At 37.6% G+C, this 16,188-nt stretch overlaps 1 protein-coding gene across 1 annotated transcript in view; it reads right to left on the minus strand.

The window, feature by feature from the left end:
• LOC107104053 (PDZ domain-containing protein 4-like) overlaps positions 1–13,551 on the minus strand; it is a gene marked incomplete at its 3' end in the record, with an annotated part of 51,394 nt that extends 37,843 nt beyond the window's left edge. The window contains exon 1 of the mRNA XM_015403965.1: positions 13,139–13,551. Coding sequence (XP_015259451.1) covers positions 13,139–13,207 — 69 coding nt within the window. The remainder of the gene's footprint in view (positions 1–13,138) is intronic.
• Between the last annotated feature and the right edge of the window lie 2,637 nt (positions 13,552–16,188).

Consider the following 16,188-nt stretch of genomic DNA (forward strand, 5'->3'; position numbering starts at 1 on the left):
CAATGAGGCAGACTTGGACATACACAATCAATATAACAAATTAATCAAAAGGAATTGCATTTAATCAAAAACTATAATCCATATATATCCATAGTAAAAAATATGAAAAATAAAAAATATATACAGCAACATCACTCAATATTGCCTGTAAAGAGAAGCTAACATTTTATTTCTAATACTGACAGAACTAGTTCAGCTCTGCATAAAGCATTGTCTTTAGGAGCTTAACAATTGCTATTCAGTGTGCAGCATTTAGTGCAATTAAAACATTTAAGCCAATGAGGCTGCCGTTTTATCATTAAGCCAGTTGCTCACACAAATATTCCATGTTCCTAGCCCTGGCGTCTTCCTAACTGCCAGCACTGTTATTGCACTTATTATGGCGACCGCGAACATTACTTCCACCACAGCTTACATGTCCATACTGATTTGAGGTATTTGGTAAATACACCTTGCGGCAGTACTTCAAGCCATGATGATTTTAAGCTTGAATAACCACAATGGACCAACACCTGCTATGCTGCATGTGCGTCAGATTTACGGGTGTACAAGAAACAGTGAGTACAAAGGTTCCTGCTTGGGATTTTAGTATGTATATAAAAAAATCTATTATTGCCTACATTTTTTTGAAATATGTTAAAATGTTTCAAATGAATTAATCGAAATGAATGTGTTAAAGTCCCGACCCTAAATAAAACATTGCAATAAAGTCCTTCACCCATCGATAGGAGCTCATACAGAAAACAGATAAAGAACAATGTTTATCCTATTCAAAACAATTACTATGAAACAAAAAGTATGCTGATGATTAGGATGCGGGAGATGAACAGCTTCTTATTCCCAATCTTTACAAAATTTAATTTGAAAGAACAACAAACCTCACAAAAAGCTGTCTGACTATCACCTTTCACTGCCCTCATTCAGTATTAAACAGTTCCATGGTCTTTGTGGCTGTTTTCTTTTCTTTAAACACTGTCCCCTTTGTATTTTGTATATTGGAATCCAGCCTTTTCTGTTTTAGGAGCATGATGTGCAGGTTGGTCATGAAGTAGGGTGTTGCTTTGAATTTTGATTGATAGTTCTGTACAGATTGGGACATCTGCTCAACCTATGTGTTACAGGAGCCTCTCTATGCACACTATAGCCAGTGTGAGATGAAAAATAAATACATTTGGGACTTGCAAGAGGTGCAACTCTGCCTTAAAATAATATCTCTAGCTGTTTTGGAATCAAGATCTGGAAAATTACGAAGGGGTTTAGAAAAAATATTATCTGAAAGGTTTGTCTGTCTAAAGAAGTTCTGTACCTCAACATTATTTCCCCCCAACTTTTTTTCAGGGTGATTTTTTTTTTTTTTTCCAAGAGAATAGAGGGGAAAAGTGTATGACTAAAAAAGGAGCAGTTTATTAAACCCAGAATGCCTGTATTCAAGTTCAGGAGTTCAACTTTCTTTCATTACAACCTTTACCTCAGAGATGTCAGGTAATACAATAGAAAAAGACCTCAGCCTTACACCCTGGCATCTGATTAAAGTAGGTATTAGAACTCTAAAGGTTAAAACTGTATTAGCATTGTTTTCATGTCAGCATTTACCTCAGCTATTTGTCCAAGAAATCCTAGCCTCATTGTTTTCATTCTTGAGAAACAGTAATATGATCTACCCAAGATAAAAGAGGGAAGCTATATACAACTGATAGAAAGTGAGATGGATTTTATTCTCTGTTGAGAATGCCATCACTTTCCGATTACATAGCAATGGGTTGCTTGTTGCTCTCTCAGTTTACAGCCCCTTGTGTATTCAGCCTTCAGTCGCACTAGAGTTAAAGCGCAGCAGTAGGTAATACAAGTTAGTGTCGCTATCACAACTCCAGAGAATTTCAGACATTGCAGACAGCAGAATCAGTGTAAGCTTGAGTGTCAATACTTAAAACGAGCTTCTGACATAAAACAAAGGGGGGAAAAATCAAATTAAAATATTAACTTGTTTTGATCAATTAACATTCAATACAAAATTGTGACTTCATTAAATAGAAACCTTAAAATTCTTTCTCCCTCTTAACAGGTGGACCTTGGTTGACATCCCACCACACAATACACTCTAATTGGAAAGAGACGAGTAATGCATTAATGTGAATAGATAGAATTAATGAAGACTCCTCTGTCTGCTTAAACACAGATAATCAGCTAAGTGGCACCCTGGATGCAGATGCGTAGACTCCCCCCACTGTGGAACCCACCCAACAGCTATTTGTTTCTCCACTGTTTGTGCTAGCTGCCTGGTCTGTTCACACACTGATGATACCAAAACGTACACATTTTTGAATATCATTTAGTCCGAGCAGAAACATAAAAATACACATGCATGTGCATAATTAAATGGCCTTAGTTGTATGCCGACTCTTTCCACACAAACACATTTCTAAGCCCACATCCACAGAAAGACTCCCATAAACAGCATGTTTTTACATATTTAACTGCACTGAGTAGAGAGGTAGTAAAAGGTATGATGCAAAAGGCATCATTTTAAATCTATCTGTGATAATAATAGTAATAATAACAAGGGAGAATATGTATATCTTCTTTGTTCCGTTTCTTTCTCAGCCAGGGAGAAAGCAAAGAAAAAAATATCTTATTTTTTGTCAGCCAGAGTAATATCATGAATTCTCCTTTATTGGATTCATTCATTAAAATTATGATTTGATCCACTAGGGATTGCTATTGAGATAATAATGCGTCTAGTTCATTATTATTTATAGTCTGTTGTTCCCACAGTTGTAATGAAGTTGATATTGTGATTTTGGTGAGAATTAGTAAGTAAAACTGCTCTAAGAAGGGTATTACTCACTAAGGATCATATACTTTGATTTAATCCTCATGTTGCCATGGTTTTGCATCTGTTTAAGTTTTTTTTTTCATTAGTTTAATTTCCCCTTTTGTGTTTTTCTAGTTGTTTTTGCTTGTATTTTTTGAGTTCATATGTATTTCTTTTTTGCCGTCTTTAGCCCCCTTGTGCCAGTCTCCTTTACCCTAGCTCCCTTCTAGTTACTTCTATCCTCACCTGCTCCCTATCAGCTGATTAGCCTAGTTCTGTTTTCCATATAAACTCTCCCTGTGTAGTTCCTCAGTGCTGTTTTTTGTCGTTTCTGGATCCTCATGTGTGTTTTCCCTGTTGTCTTCTAGTTTTTCAGTTTTCTGTATTTTTATTTATTTATTTATTTTTTGTATTTTGCCTCAGTTTCCACCTTTTTGAATTATTAAATCTGCAAGAAACCACTTCAGCTTCCGTCTCTGCATTAAGGTGCTCCAAAACCTCCACTCAATCTGACAATTGTACAGAAAACTGGCCCAGGATGTAGCACATCCAAAGTAAAACCTAAACGTACCTCCAATGGGTGTTAAACCCACTCACACAAAAAGCCTAACTTCTTTTACCCAAAAGCTAATTTAATGATGTTGAGACAGAAGTTAGTACTTTTTTACCAAACATTGAAAAACGGTTTGAAATTGAATTTTGAATCATCATCCATTTTTACAGATTTTTCAGGGATTTACTCTTAGTCTCCATCTTTTTAGATGCATCTGTTTATTTTTTTTGTAGGCACATTTGATTAAGTTTTTGCAAAACTACATGTTAATAGAATGCAGTTTGATATCTAGATGTGGTTGTATGAGTTCCCATAGAGAAATCACATTTTAGAGGAAAGGGAATTTGAACATTAATTTCAGATGGTCTGCCAAGAAATCAAACTATCATCCCAAAAGGCCTATTACACTATATCTGGATGGGCAACAGCTGCAAAAAACAACAGCTATGACCACTTGGGTTCTCTAACAGAAATCTGAGGGAAAATTCAAACATACAGAAAAAAAAAAACTTGGAAAATTAAAGTCCTGGAAAACATTGCCTGTACCAAAGAGTATCGATTTGAGCCGCAGCATTCAAATGCCAGACATCCATCTTGACTCCCATCAACGGTTCTGGCTGCTTGTGGTGGTGTTAGAATTTAGGGAATCATTTCTACTCACACATTAGTCTCCTTGATGCCAAAAGAGCATAATACTAATGTAAGACCACATGAGCACTGTTGATGAAAAAGTCCACCCCTTTATGACCACATTGAACCAACTTTCTACAGGTGACTTCCAGCAGGGTAAGGCTCAATGTAACAAAGCAGAAATCTTAACCTGGCTTCTTGAAAAATGAGCTTAATGTATCAAAATGGCCTCCTCAATCCCCACATCACTATCCAAGAGAGAGCTTTTGGGTGTGGTGGAATAGGAAATTAGCAACATGAACGTAGAACAAAAAAATCGTCCCCAAGCAAATGCAAACATGAACAGTTAATTGGGCAATTACAATTTTCTTTTGTTAACCTTAAGATTAGACGGCCATTTTTTCTAAGTATTTCAAATTAAAAACCTACAGGAGCTGCTGGAACCCACAACTCAACCCTTACAATCTGGTTCGGTTCCTGTTTGATTCAGGACCGGGTGGGCAAAACAACTCAAATAGTTTTTTTATTCTAGTAATTTTTAGATTGAAAAAACAAATTATTTATTGCTTTTGTTGTTTATTGCTGTTGATTGCATTCTTTCCACAATGCTGCTGAATAATAGGCAAACAAAAATAGCTATCGGACACCTGCCAGTGAGTTATAGAGTAATTTCTTTCCCGATAAATGGCTTTACTCACCTTAAGAAAGTTGTTTTATTGTTTGTTTGTGTGGTTCTGTTTGGGGAGGAGCTTTCAGAAAACTGAAAGAAAAACGTAAGATGGTAGCAAAGACAAGAGAATAAAACTGATTCTCAAGAGCCACGTCTGTGTTGGGTTGGAGAGCAGCATGAAGACAACAAGGGGATATGAAGGTTTGATATGAGGCTGAAAAGGGCAGCCTGATTCTTACTGAGATAAAAAAAAAACACATGGAAGAAGGAAAGGTCATTTCATCAGCTTCTTCTTAAATCCCTTTTGCTCCTTCATAGTGAGATTTAGCAGTTAGTGATATAACCCCTTGACATTATGACACCTCGTGGCACATGAGGCATTGTCTCCATTCGAGGAGTATAGCTCATTTCTGTGGCGCAAAATCATGTCTTGGACTTCAGTTATGTTTCCAATATCATCTCCCTATGTACAATAATGCATTGAAAATGTTTTGCTATTAGCCACTTAAATCTGAAACACTGAAACATGTCACCAAATGTATAATTCAGATCCAATTTAGTGCACTTTACATGAAACTTGTACAGTATTTATTTCTTTTTCCTGTTTATTTATTAGTTAATAATATAAAATACATTTATATTTGAGTAAATTTGTTATCTTTTTTTGTACAAGGCAAAAGCCTTCATTGATATGGGCAATATATATAGTTAATTCAATGAATCGGATCGGTATAGGATATTAGAGGATTACGATCAGCCCAGGTATCGGTATTAGATTGGACTAGAAAAAAAACCTGGATCGGTGCATCTCTTAATAAAACCTGTTACTATGAGCTCACAGTGAGGCAATGAGAAGGCAAAGGATTTTAGTAAATAGCATTATATACCTAAAAGAAAGCTTCTTGACCTCTAAGAGGTTAGAAGTTCATTTTGAGCAGCCAAAAAGCAAATATAAAACCTAAGCTTAATCACATCTGAATGTATAATGTCAACTGTAAATTTAAATCTGAATCTACATGAAAAGACATTGCGAAGCAATGGCAGCCAATAAAACATTGTGCTGAAATCAAACAACAGCACAGAAAGAGCAAAATATATAAATATAAAGAATAGAATATATAATATTATAGGGACATGGGGAATATAGAAGGGTTAGTCTTCCATTACACATGAAAATGATTAGTGTGTCTGCATTTTGGACCTTTGCATTGTTTTGAAAATTGGAAAAGTGGTGCCAAAATTTCATCTCAGGCTAATCTTTGCAGGGTAGACAGGAGATCAATCAAAGCGCACCTTTTTTCTCTTTCTCTCTTCCCGCTTCTCTGTCTTTACTCCTATCAATTTTAATGGTTGGGGGCATCTTTCAAAAGAAAAAATAATGGGACGAGAAGATGGATGAGAGCATTTGCAACTAACTGTCTGGAGCTATTGCTGAAGATGTTGTATTGAGGGGGAACATGGTTCAACAGCATTAATGTACCATCAAAGCCATCACAGGAAAATACCGCACCAGATGTTCAGGGAGCAGAGAAGCTGTAGAATCACCGGGTCATACAAAGAAAATAGAAAAATAAAGAGAAACTGACTTAATGTATCTGATTTTACAATTAACTGGCTCTGACTGATGATAACTAAAACTAAAGGTTAGGGTCTTTTTCTTTTGATGCTCTGTATGTAAACAACAAAACTGAAAATGGCTATAAAAAACACTATTTGTTACATGGGCAAAGAGAAGAAAAATAATTAAAAAAAAGCAACAACTTTTTATTGCAGATTGAGAGAAACTTGTGAGCTATTAGGAGAGAGAAAATTACTTTCTACATGTCATAGGAAGGTTGAATGGAATACTACAATGTTTTATCTGTTCTGTTGTTTTTTTTGGCTGTCATTTTGTTCTTTAAGAACAACTTTCCTTGTTAAATACTGACAAATTCCTAAGGATAATTAAAAATGTTTACTTTATGTTCATAATGTCTTTATTTCCTCTGTTATACACTGTGTATATAAAATAATAATTATGGATCAAAATTTCAGTATTTGTCTTGGTGCTTTTATGCCAGAATAGCAAAATTCAAGATGGCTTGGGATTACTGCTACATAACTTACTTGTTTTATTAGTCTTAGGAAATCTTAAAAAATAGTTTGAAGGGAGACATTCCTGCTGTTACACTAGATTTTTATTGTTTAAAAAAAAAGAAACGCATAAAAAAAAAAAAAAAAAAACATAACTGTCTTCATCTTGATAATATTTAAGTTCTCTTTATCTCCGAATAGGAAATATTCCTGCTTTTAATTTCTGATTTTCTCGATCTGCAAAATGAGACATATATTTAGAAACAAACAGCAAAGATATTTATGTTTTAGATCATGTTTTAGACTTTTACAGTAACTTTCAAAAGCAGATAATTTGCAAGAGCTGCACACTGAGACTTGCCTGTCAAAACTGAGACAAACTATCTGTAAACATTGACGGTTAAAGAGGCATATCTGAAACATTATTAGTTATTAACTGTTTTATTTTATATGCATTTTAGATCTACTTAAGTATATAGTGCAAATGTTGATTTAAACTTAGTGAAGCATCAAACTCTGCTGGACAGAGACATGCTGAAGGCAATGAGCCAAAATACTGATGGATGAATTAAATTATGTGCAATAAAATTATCTCACATTTTGCAGCGCTAAAGTCTTCATTTGAGTCTTCGACAGTAGACCCCAATGTAATCTTTTTTGTAGCCTCCCTGTATGTGTTGACTCAAGCTTCTTGCTTTGGTTTGCCAAGCTTCTTTCTTAGTAAACCTGGCAGTTCTGATAGTTCTTCAACCTTTCATTTAGTGGACATCCATTACACACATGGTTGGCGGTGCTGCAGAAGCAGCTGCAGCAACAAGTCAACTGTATCCTTCTAAGAACGTCTCTGGTCCACAGCTTTCAAATCTGCTGCTAGAGCACAAAACACAGTCTCTTCTCCGATATACGGCCAAGCTCTGGGGAATTGCCTTTCACCTCAGGGAAGAAAAAAAAAAAGGATCTGCTTTATTTCATGTCCACCTGCCCAGTCCTGCCAACCCTGTCACCCAACTCAACATGGAGTCAATGTACTCTGACACTAAATTACAATTCAGTTGACTCTGAGAACTGTCACAGTTGGAGATTCTTCAACCCTGTTTTCTGGATTTATATTAAAATATTCAGCAAGAATAAGTTTTGGTTTCCTGTAGAGATTTGTGCATGGAGAGTGTCTGTGTATGTGTGTGTGTGTGTATTGGTGCCTCATTCTCATTCATATGCATCAGCAAGTTATCAGGGACCGCTGTGCCTCATTGAGCCGAGAAGCTGCTTTCCATTTATTTCTCAAATGCGGTGGAAAGTGATTCTTCTTGTGCCTAATAAAACTTTGCAAACTGGCCCTGGTGCTTTAAAAAACGTCAGCTGGTATTTAGAAAAAAAAAAGAAAAAAAGATTTAAGGATCAAACATAAAACATGAGGTGGGAAATGTCATTACCCAGCAACATAACGTTTTTTTGGCTGCTAATATTGCACAGTGGTTCCTTAAATGTTGAGTTTGACAGATAGCAGCTTCTCTTTGACCTTTATTTTTACGGGATAACTGTAGCAAAAAGACATTTCAGGTCATTAATGAACTTGTATTTTGAAAAAAATCTCTTTCTGACTGATCTACGCTAAACTGCCACTCCTCAACATCTGCCATTCTGTTAATTAGGCTCCAAAGTGTCACACATCACTGCATTTAGCAGAACACACACAATGTGTACTGAAAATATGAGCCACACACAAGGGAACCTCATGGCCAAGGAAGTCACAAAGTCCTTTTACATAGCGAAAAAATAATAATAGTAAATTGTCTAAGATACTCTGTGTAATGAGCCACAGAAACTAAAAATATTATCTAACAAAAGATGAGATTTAAATATTTTAGATCTTTTAATAATATATTTATATATAAAAAAAATAATGGTGATCGTAAAAAAAAAAAACAGCCTTAAAGGTGGAGGCTATAAAGTAAAAACAAACATGACAAGACAGCTAATTAAAGACCTTGCTTTCCAGTTATCTCTCAATGTTGAGCTGATGTTCGATTGGGATTTACAAAACCAGTTTAAGTTTAATTGAGAAAGCAATTTCCATTCATCTATCCATGCATACATCCAGGCTAGTCTTTACTGCCAAATGTTTCTTAAATGTAAGGGCAAAATGGACTCCCTTAGGGTCGTCTTGCCCACAATTCCAGTCATGCAAGAACTACAATAGGTAATTAAAGAAACCCCAGGGAGAATGTTGTTTTTTCCCTGAGAAAATTGCTTTAAAAAGAAAAGAAGCTCAAGAAGTCCTTTTAAAGGATGAGTTTCAAACACAGACCCAATAGATGGCAAGACTAAAGGATGCGCCCTGATAATCTGAGACGATACTATAAATGTTTTCTTGCTTTATAAGATGAAAATGGATGCTGATACTAATAGGACTGTGCAGTAAAATAGAGAAATTTTGTAAGAACAGAAATATCGTTTTTGCAAGATCTTGTGCCACAGTTCAGACAGCTAACTTTGAGACAAAGGAAAGAAAAAGTTTTTCATCTCCCTAGCCATAGATGAGTAGGAAACTTCTGGGAGATTACCTAGAGAGAGGAATCGAACCAGGAGCAGCTTGAGGTGAGGTTGACAGTAATGCAATCAATCAAGAAGAGGAATCGAACAGAGGAGAAAGAGGACGAGAGCAGCTACAGCAAGACAGACAAGTGTTAATCAGTCGTAGGTGGCAGAAAGAGAAACGCTGCCACAAGGTTTCTGTCTCCTTGTTCAGCCAGAGTCAATAAACAAAAAAAAAAGTCAGCTCTTTGAGATAGATCTGCAGTCCAGCTGAGAAAAGGTGTACAAATTTTGATGCAGAACACCTGCAGCTAAAAGAATAGAGGAAATACAGAGACATAGAGGGGGAGCTGGCAAGTAATAAATCTCCGACAGCTTGTGGGGTCAGGCTGTGGAGGAGAGTGTCAAAATAGTTTCTAAATGTGAAAAAGAATAGGAGGGTGCCTGACATTATCCCCTGCAACTTATTCATTAGCCTTATGCAAAGCTGCAGTGAAGCTGGTCAGTCAGGCTGCAGCAAACTACATTTAGCTAATTTGCATGCATTAATCACAATTAATGGTACATGTGTGCTTTTAGATAAGCGTCACTATACCTACATAAGAGAAGTTACAATACTAGACATAGTGAGGGAAAAAAACTAAGCATTCTGGACACAGTTTGAAAGAATAAAGCATAAATTACCAATGGTGTGAGCAGCGAGAACAGTTTCAATTGTCAAACCCACATATTTCCACACCAAACCGTGCAGTGACATACTTGCACAACTGCAGAGAAAGCTCTGCTACACAAGAAGCATCTCCTGAGTCCATCTCTGTATCGTTCTCTTTTCTACTTGTTGTTTCTTGTTTTCCTGAACTTGCTATGTTGTTGCCAAGAATGCACTGGTTGTTTTCTTGTCTCAGAGGACATCCTCTGGCAGTTGTACGAGTACATAGCTGTAAGAGGAGCTGTTTCTTTCACAAAATACACTGTGTTGCATCCCGCTTTAATTTCAATTCCTCCCCCCTTATGGCTGATATTTCACTTATTTCTTCCACCTTTCTTAATTTCCCTTCCACTCTGCATGTTTAATGGCTTACTATTCCCATCCTCATATTTATCCTCCTCACTCTATAACCCTACCATCTTGCCTCCCACAATAGTGATCAAAAAGTAGGTGCTGATGTTGCAGCTCGTGCCTGAACGAGCTCAGTTAAATAGTGGGTGGACAGACGAGCCAGAGAGCTCTTGTCAGAGCCAACAGCACCCAAGAGACTGGTCCCGCTATGCAAATACTGAGTCGCTGCTCTGAACTATGAGTAAAAAGGTTGAGACCATTTCTTAACAGCTGAAGCAAAGAGCAGGGGAAAAAAAGCAATAAACAGGCACTATTTGCTTGCTTTTTTAGTTGAAGGAAGCAGAAGCAGTCATTACCAACTAAGTACTACAGTTTTTTTAATCATTAATAGTGGACGGTATCATCCTGACAATGAACATCAACAGTGTTTGGAAGCATTTTAAGTTCCACAGAAGCTTAAAGCTATGGGCAGTGGTTAATGCAAACTGGTTTTACCTCCCCCGCGTCATCTCACCCTGTCACTTCACAAGGGTAAAGAGAGACGTTTCACGTCTAATTAATGCACAGGATGGTTGTATAAAACGGCTAATGAGGCTGTGATCACAGCGGCGTGAAGGCAGTCACTACCAGAGGGGAGGGGAGAGGATGAGTGCTACTCCACTTGCAAGCGATCCACTGTTTCACAGTTATTAGCCTGTCATAGAAAGAGGGCTTCTGGAGACACTGGAGGTGGTGACATGAATACTTGTTCAGCTACTTCCCATTGCTTCTGTCAGTAAGATGGCCTCCTCTGCATCCTTATTTATTTTTTGTGGTGCTAGTGATATATTTGGATGTTTCTTTTTTCATTTTATGGACCTTCAATTTTCTCTAAGGTTTTATCCACATGAAGTGGAAACAAGTTTAGCAAAAAGCTTAGGTGCAAAGATGAAACCGCTTAAAGCCAACAAAGCTGTAATAGGCATTGTAATACCTATGCAACATCAACGGGTGGTGCACTAGTGCTGCCACACAGATAAAGAAGCTAAAAAAGTGAGATGTATATACTTATGCAGAAGAGAGAGCAAAAGGTGTTTGCGTGGATCAACAACAAAGGAGCAACAAGTAATGACTGTATAATCCATAATAAATAGAAAGCTTTTAAAGCATAGATTCTTCAAATTCTAAAACTAAAACTCGAACTGAAGCACAAAAATCCACCTATGTTGTTTATGTTATTGCACGTCTGTAGAGGGAGGTCAGGGCCGTTAGGTGTATCGGGTAGCCTGACGGAATTGCGGCTTCAAACTTAGCCATCTTTGTTTTAATGTTTTCAAATGTTGTCGGTTTTGCAGCCCCTTTGTCATGATGGGCCACCTAACTGACAAACTGTAAAAACTTAAATGCAGAGTACCATAGACAGAACCTAAGTTTACCTCAAATTTAACAAAAAAAAATTAATAATAAACAAAAATCCCAAACCATCTGTAGAATGGCCACAGTGTAAATAATGTAGAATGATTAAAAAGTGGCTGTGGAGAATCTAAGCTAACCAGAGACATGTAAATTAATGTTCTTTTTCTTCAGTGGATATCCTGCCTTCGAGCCCACAGGTAACTAGTTTGGACTGCAGGCTCCTTAAGGTACATCAAAAACAAGAATTGATTGATTCATTATTTACACCAGTCTGGTAAAGCTCACCATAAACACAGATATGCCGACCATAGAATGTGAACAGGTGGACTTTGTGGGGCTTTATGGTGGGGTTTGAGAATATGCATCTTATATAGAATGTTAACATGACAAGAGAGAATTTCAAATAAGCAGAAATATGTATAAGACCATAAAGGGGAAAGGAAGTGGTGGAGGAGCATTAATACCTCAGTGTTCATCTGGACAAAAGGTTACAGAGCAGTGAAGCTGAAGGGACACGGCAGACTGTACTGCTTCTCGAGTAAAAGTCCTTTAGTATTTGGATTAAAATCTTACAGAGTCTGTGACTTAAAAAAAACTGGACAAGCTGATAGGCAGCCTCTGCTCTGAGAATTGGAAGTCTTAAAAGCATTTTTCAAATAAGGATGCTTTATAAAATGAAAACCAAAATGGATACCCCTGACCCTCCTCGGTACAATAAAGGATTTCAATGAAAGCCTTCTCCAGATTGGTTGCAAAGTAAGAAGCTGCATGAGATTCTCCCTGCCCACAGGCACAGCCATCTGCCAGGAGTTCTTGAAGAAACTTGAATCACAAACTCAAATAATTTGAAATCTTATTGAATTGAATTTAACAGAATAGGTTGGTTTTCCAACGCTTTAAGATCTGCATGAATATATACTTGATTGTATAAACTGGGATGCAGAACATTAACATTAGGTGCTTTCTAAGAAACCAAGAACAAAATCAATTTGGATCCTTAAAGAGAGGCAAAAATAAATATCTTTTTAAAAAACAAAATATTTTCATTGACCCTGAAATTTGACTTACAAAGAAATGGATACAAACATTTAAACAGCAGGTGAGACTATTACATAAAAAGTTGCTCTCTCAGCATAGCTCATCTGGCAGGATGAATGGGCTGCACACGAGCTGCTCTCTAAGCAACTACTCATTACTCAAACACATTCTGCTGTTGGGTAAGTGCCAGTGCTCCATTTTTCTACATCAATTTCATTTTCTGCACTAATCCATCTTCTCTACCTTTACCTACATCTTGGACCTGATGTACTTCCACCAAGCCTCCGGAGTAGTGTTGCTCTCTGCATACATAAAGAATTACATAAACCTACATTGCGATTCAGTGCCACAGTCTGCCATGCCAGTACTCACCTGTGCAATTTCATACAGCAGCTTGTAGTGTTCCTCTCTCTTCTGTAAAGTGCACAGATTGCAGCCCATTATAGTCGTCGTGGAAACGCCAGGCGCCTAAATCTCCCCGAGTAGTGGTGGCACAGACACAGGGGGGTCACCATCCACGTTGGAGCGCTGGTTCTCATCAGTCACTCCTCAGCAAGCATCTCTTCGTGCCATCCCATTCACAGAATCGTGCACTCAGAGCCAACGGCTGCTCAGAGCGGCGGAAAGCTCCAGCTGAGTCTAACAAGAGAGGGGTTCAGATGTGGCAAGCCTCACAGCAGCCTCAGCGGACGGCACAAGTAGAAACAGGCGCCTGCTCTCTCTCTGTTTTACCCTCACACTCAGACGATCACACACCAGAGTTGTGACTCCCATTCACTGAGACACTCCCCCCTCTTTACCCCTCTCAGTCTCAGCACACATGACCACACCGATACCAACTTATGAATATTGAAGAAGATGCCTGTAATATTTATGAGAAAGGTGGGCAGAGAGGAGGGATCTCACAGAGAGGGAGGCGTGTGCTGGAGTGCTGCTTCATAAATATCGAGGCACAGTGTCACAATGCTCCTTTGTGTGAGTAGGTCCGGTGAGAAGCACAGATACTACTGACAGCCTTGAGACAGCACACTGTGAGCACAACGGATTGTTCTAAAGTTTGTAAAACATCTTATTCTACAGCTTCACGTGTTAGCTTTCTGACCATGTTAAATTCTCTGCTTGATATTTTCATGTCTTATTATTTAACTAAAACATTTTAAGAAAAAGACTGACACACATTACCGATCCGTCTCTAATTACAGATTTTTCACTGCTTTATCCGTATTAGTTATATTCAGGTTTGTAGCTCTTGTACATCCAATTATATGAAAAAAAAGCATAAAGGAAAGAAATTAAACTGAAAGCAGTTGAGCATGTTGCCAAAAAGTTATATAGTATTAATAACTTTACATCTAATCAAGAGGATCAATACAGCATTAACAATGTGTTCAACTAAAAATCAAGTTTATATGGTAATGATTTATGAGGTAATATGTTCAGTGTCACTGATGACTGGGAGCAGGCAGGTCAAATAGAGACTAGAGCAGGTGACACAGATGAACGGTGATGAGAAACTGGGTGGAGCTAGACAGGTGAATGGAATGAACAACCAAGCTAGTCATCAGTGCCAAAATCATGACAAGAAGACTTTTTATTGGTGAATCCTACAGCATTTATAAAACATAGCAGAAATCAATGCACAAAGTTTTAACGTCTACATTTTGTAAATGTTTTGGTAGTCACTCTTTTTACTCATGTTTATTTAACTGCCCTTTAATAATGTGGCGGCAAAAAATGAAATCCCAAACACACTATAATTCACGTTAAATAAAATCTGAAAGTCTGTGTAATGCTGGGGCAACATTAAAATGCAAAATGTTAAAAATACAAACATGAACTATGCCACTTGCTTTGCCTTGACTAACCGAATCATGTAAAACCATACAAAATTTGAAGAAAGCAATTTATTTGATTTTAGAACGACATTTCAGATCACCCAACATTTTGTACTTTTAAACATAATGTCTGCATAAAAATCTAAATACAAAGATCAAATTTCTTATGTGTGAAATTTTATTTTAAGGAATAAATTGAAGTTGCCATGACAGTTTCTGACAGATTCACCGAAACTATGCGTTTGGTTGGTTCTCTCTGTGTTGTATGACTCTATAGATGATAGCTTTTTGAACATACAGTATTGTCTTGTACAACTATTTAAAATAAGTTCCCCTTAAATCGTATCTTGTGTCTAAATAATATATATTTGTTTATATAGAGANCTAGAGTTAGACAAGCCCTTTCTGAGGCTGTCGTTCTATTTGCTGGAAAGGTTGCTAGGTGACGATCCAACTGCTATCAGAGAGAGAGCAAAAAAAATCCGCAAGCAGAGCCTAAAGGTTTGCGAGCGTATCTGAGACTCGAGCAGAGCGCGGTTTGTGCACGAAGAGAAGGAGGCAAGCGAGAGGAGAAAATATCTGTGCAAGAAGCATTAAATCTGAGAGAAGAAACAAAGATTTGAGAGAGAAGAGAAAATATCTGAGAGAGAGCGCATGTTTGGAGTGTGAGCATTATAAGTTTTGAGAGCAAGAAGATGAAATTCTTTTCTCAAATTGAAATCATGTGCTCTTGCATTATGGCAGGAAAATTCTCCCATATATGTCAAGTTTGGATAACACAGGTTGAGAGAACCTGTCCATGATAAGCAAGCATGAAGTGACAGTGGGAAGAAAAAACTCACCTTTGGAAAGAAACCTCTGGCAGAACCAGGCTCAACATGGCGGTCTTCTGCCTGACCGGTTGAGATGAGACAGGGAACGTAGTAAGAGTCCAGGAAGAACGACACTCTGATGAAGCTTTAGCTACGATGGTGGAGGGGAGGCTGGAGGTGGGTTGAAAAGGAGTCATCTGAATGATGTCACACAGCGCAACCACCGCCTGCGCACAGGAGCAGATAAGTTTGGATCGGAGGCCTTTTAAGATGAACTTTGGATGCCGATTGGCTTTCGTGGAGGTGTGGTTCAAAGCTGATTGGCTGTATCGCAGGTGGATGTAGGAAAGCAATCAGTTTCTTCAGCTGACCTTCCGCCTGGGCTCCATAAATAATAACATCAATAAATGTGATTTAGAAAAAAAACAAAACAAAAACAATTCCTTAATTTTATATTTATAAAGAAAATATACAGTGAAGTAATTTGGTGCATTTTTGTGAGTTGCCAATCTGCGACATTGTTATTTTTGGGGTCAAAAACTGAAATGTTTGGAAAGCCATTAAATAAACTGATAGTAACAGCTGGGAAGAAGAGATATATCAGCAATTACATTTAGAAATTATGGCATTTCTTTCCTCCACGGAAATGTTCTTCTGATCCTGATTCCTACTAAGTGTTGGCCTCTAGAGCAGGGGTCTTCAACGTTTTCCAGGCCAATGACCCCCAAACTGAAGGCAAGATGGAGCGGGGACCCCCTAACTATATATATATTGT

Source organism: Cyprinodon variegatus, unplaced genomic scaffold (assembly GCF_000732505.1).
Source record: "Cyprinodon variegatus isolate N-32 unplaced genomic scaffold, C_variegatus-1.0 Scaffold1601, whole genome shotgun sequence".
Classification (NCBI taxonomy): Eukaryota; Metazoa; Chordata; class Actinopteri; order Cyprinodontiformes; family Cyprinodontidae; genus Cyprinodon; species Cyprinodon variegatus.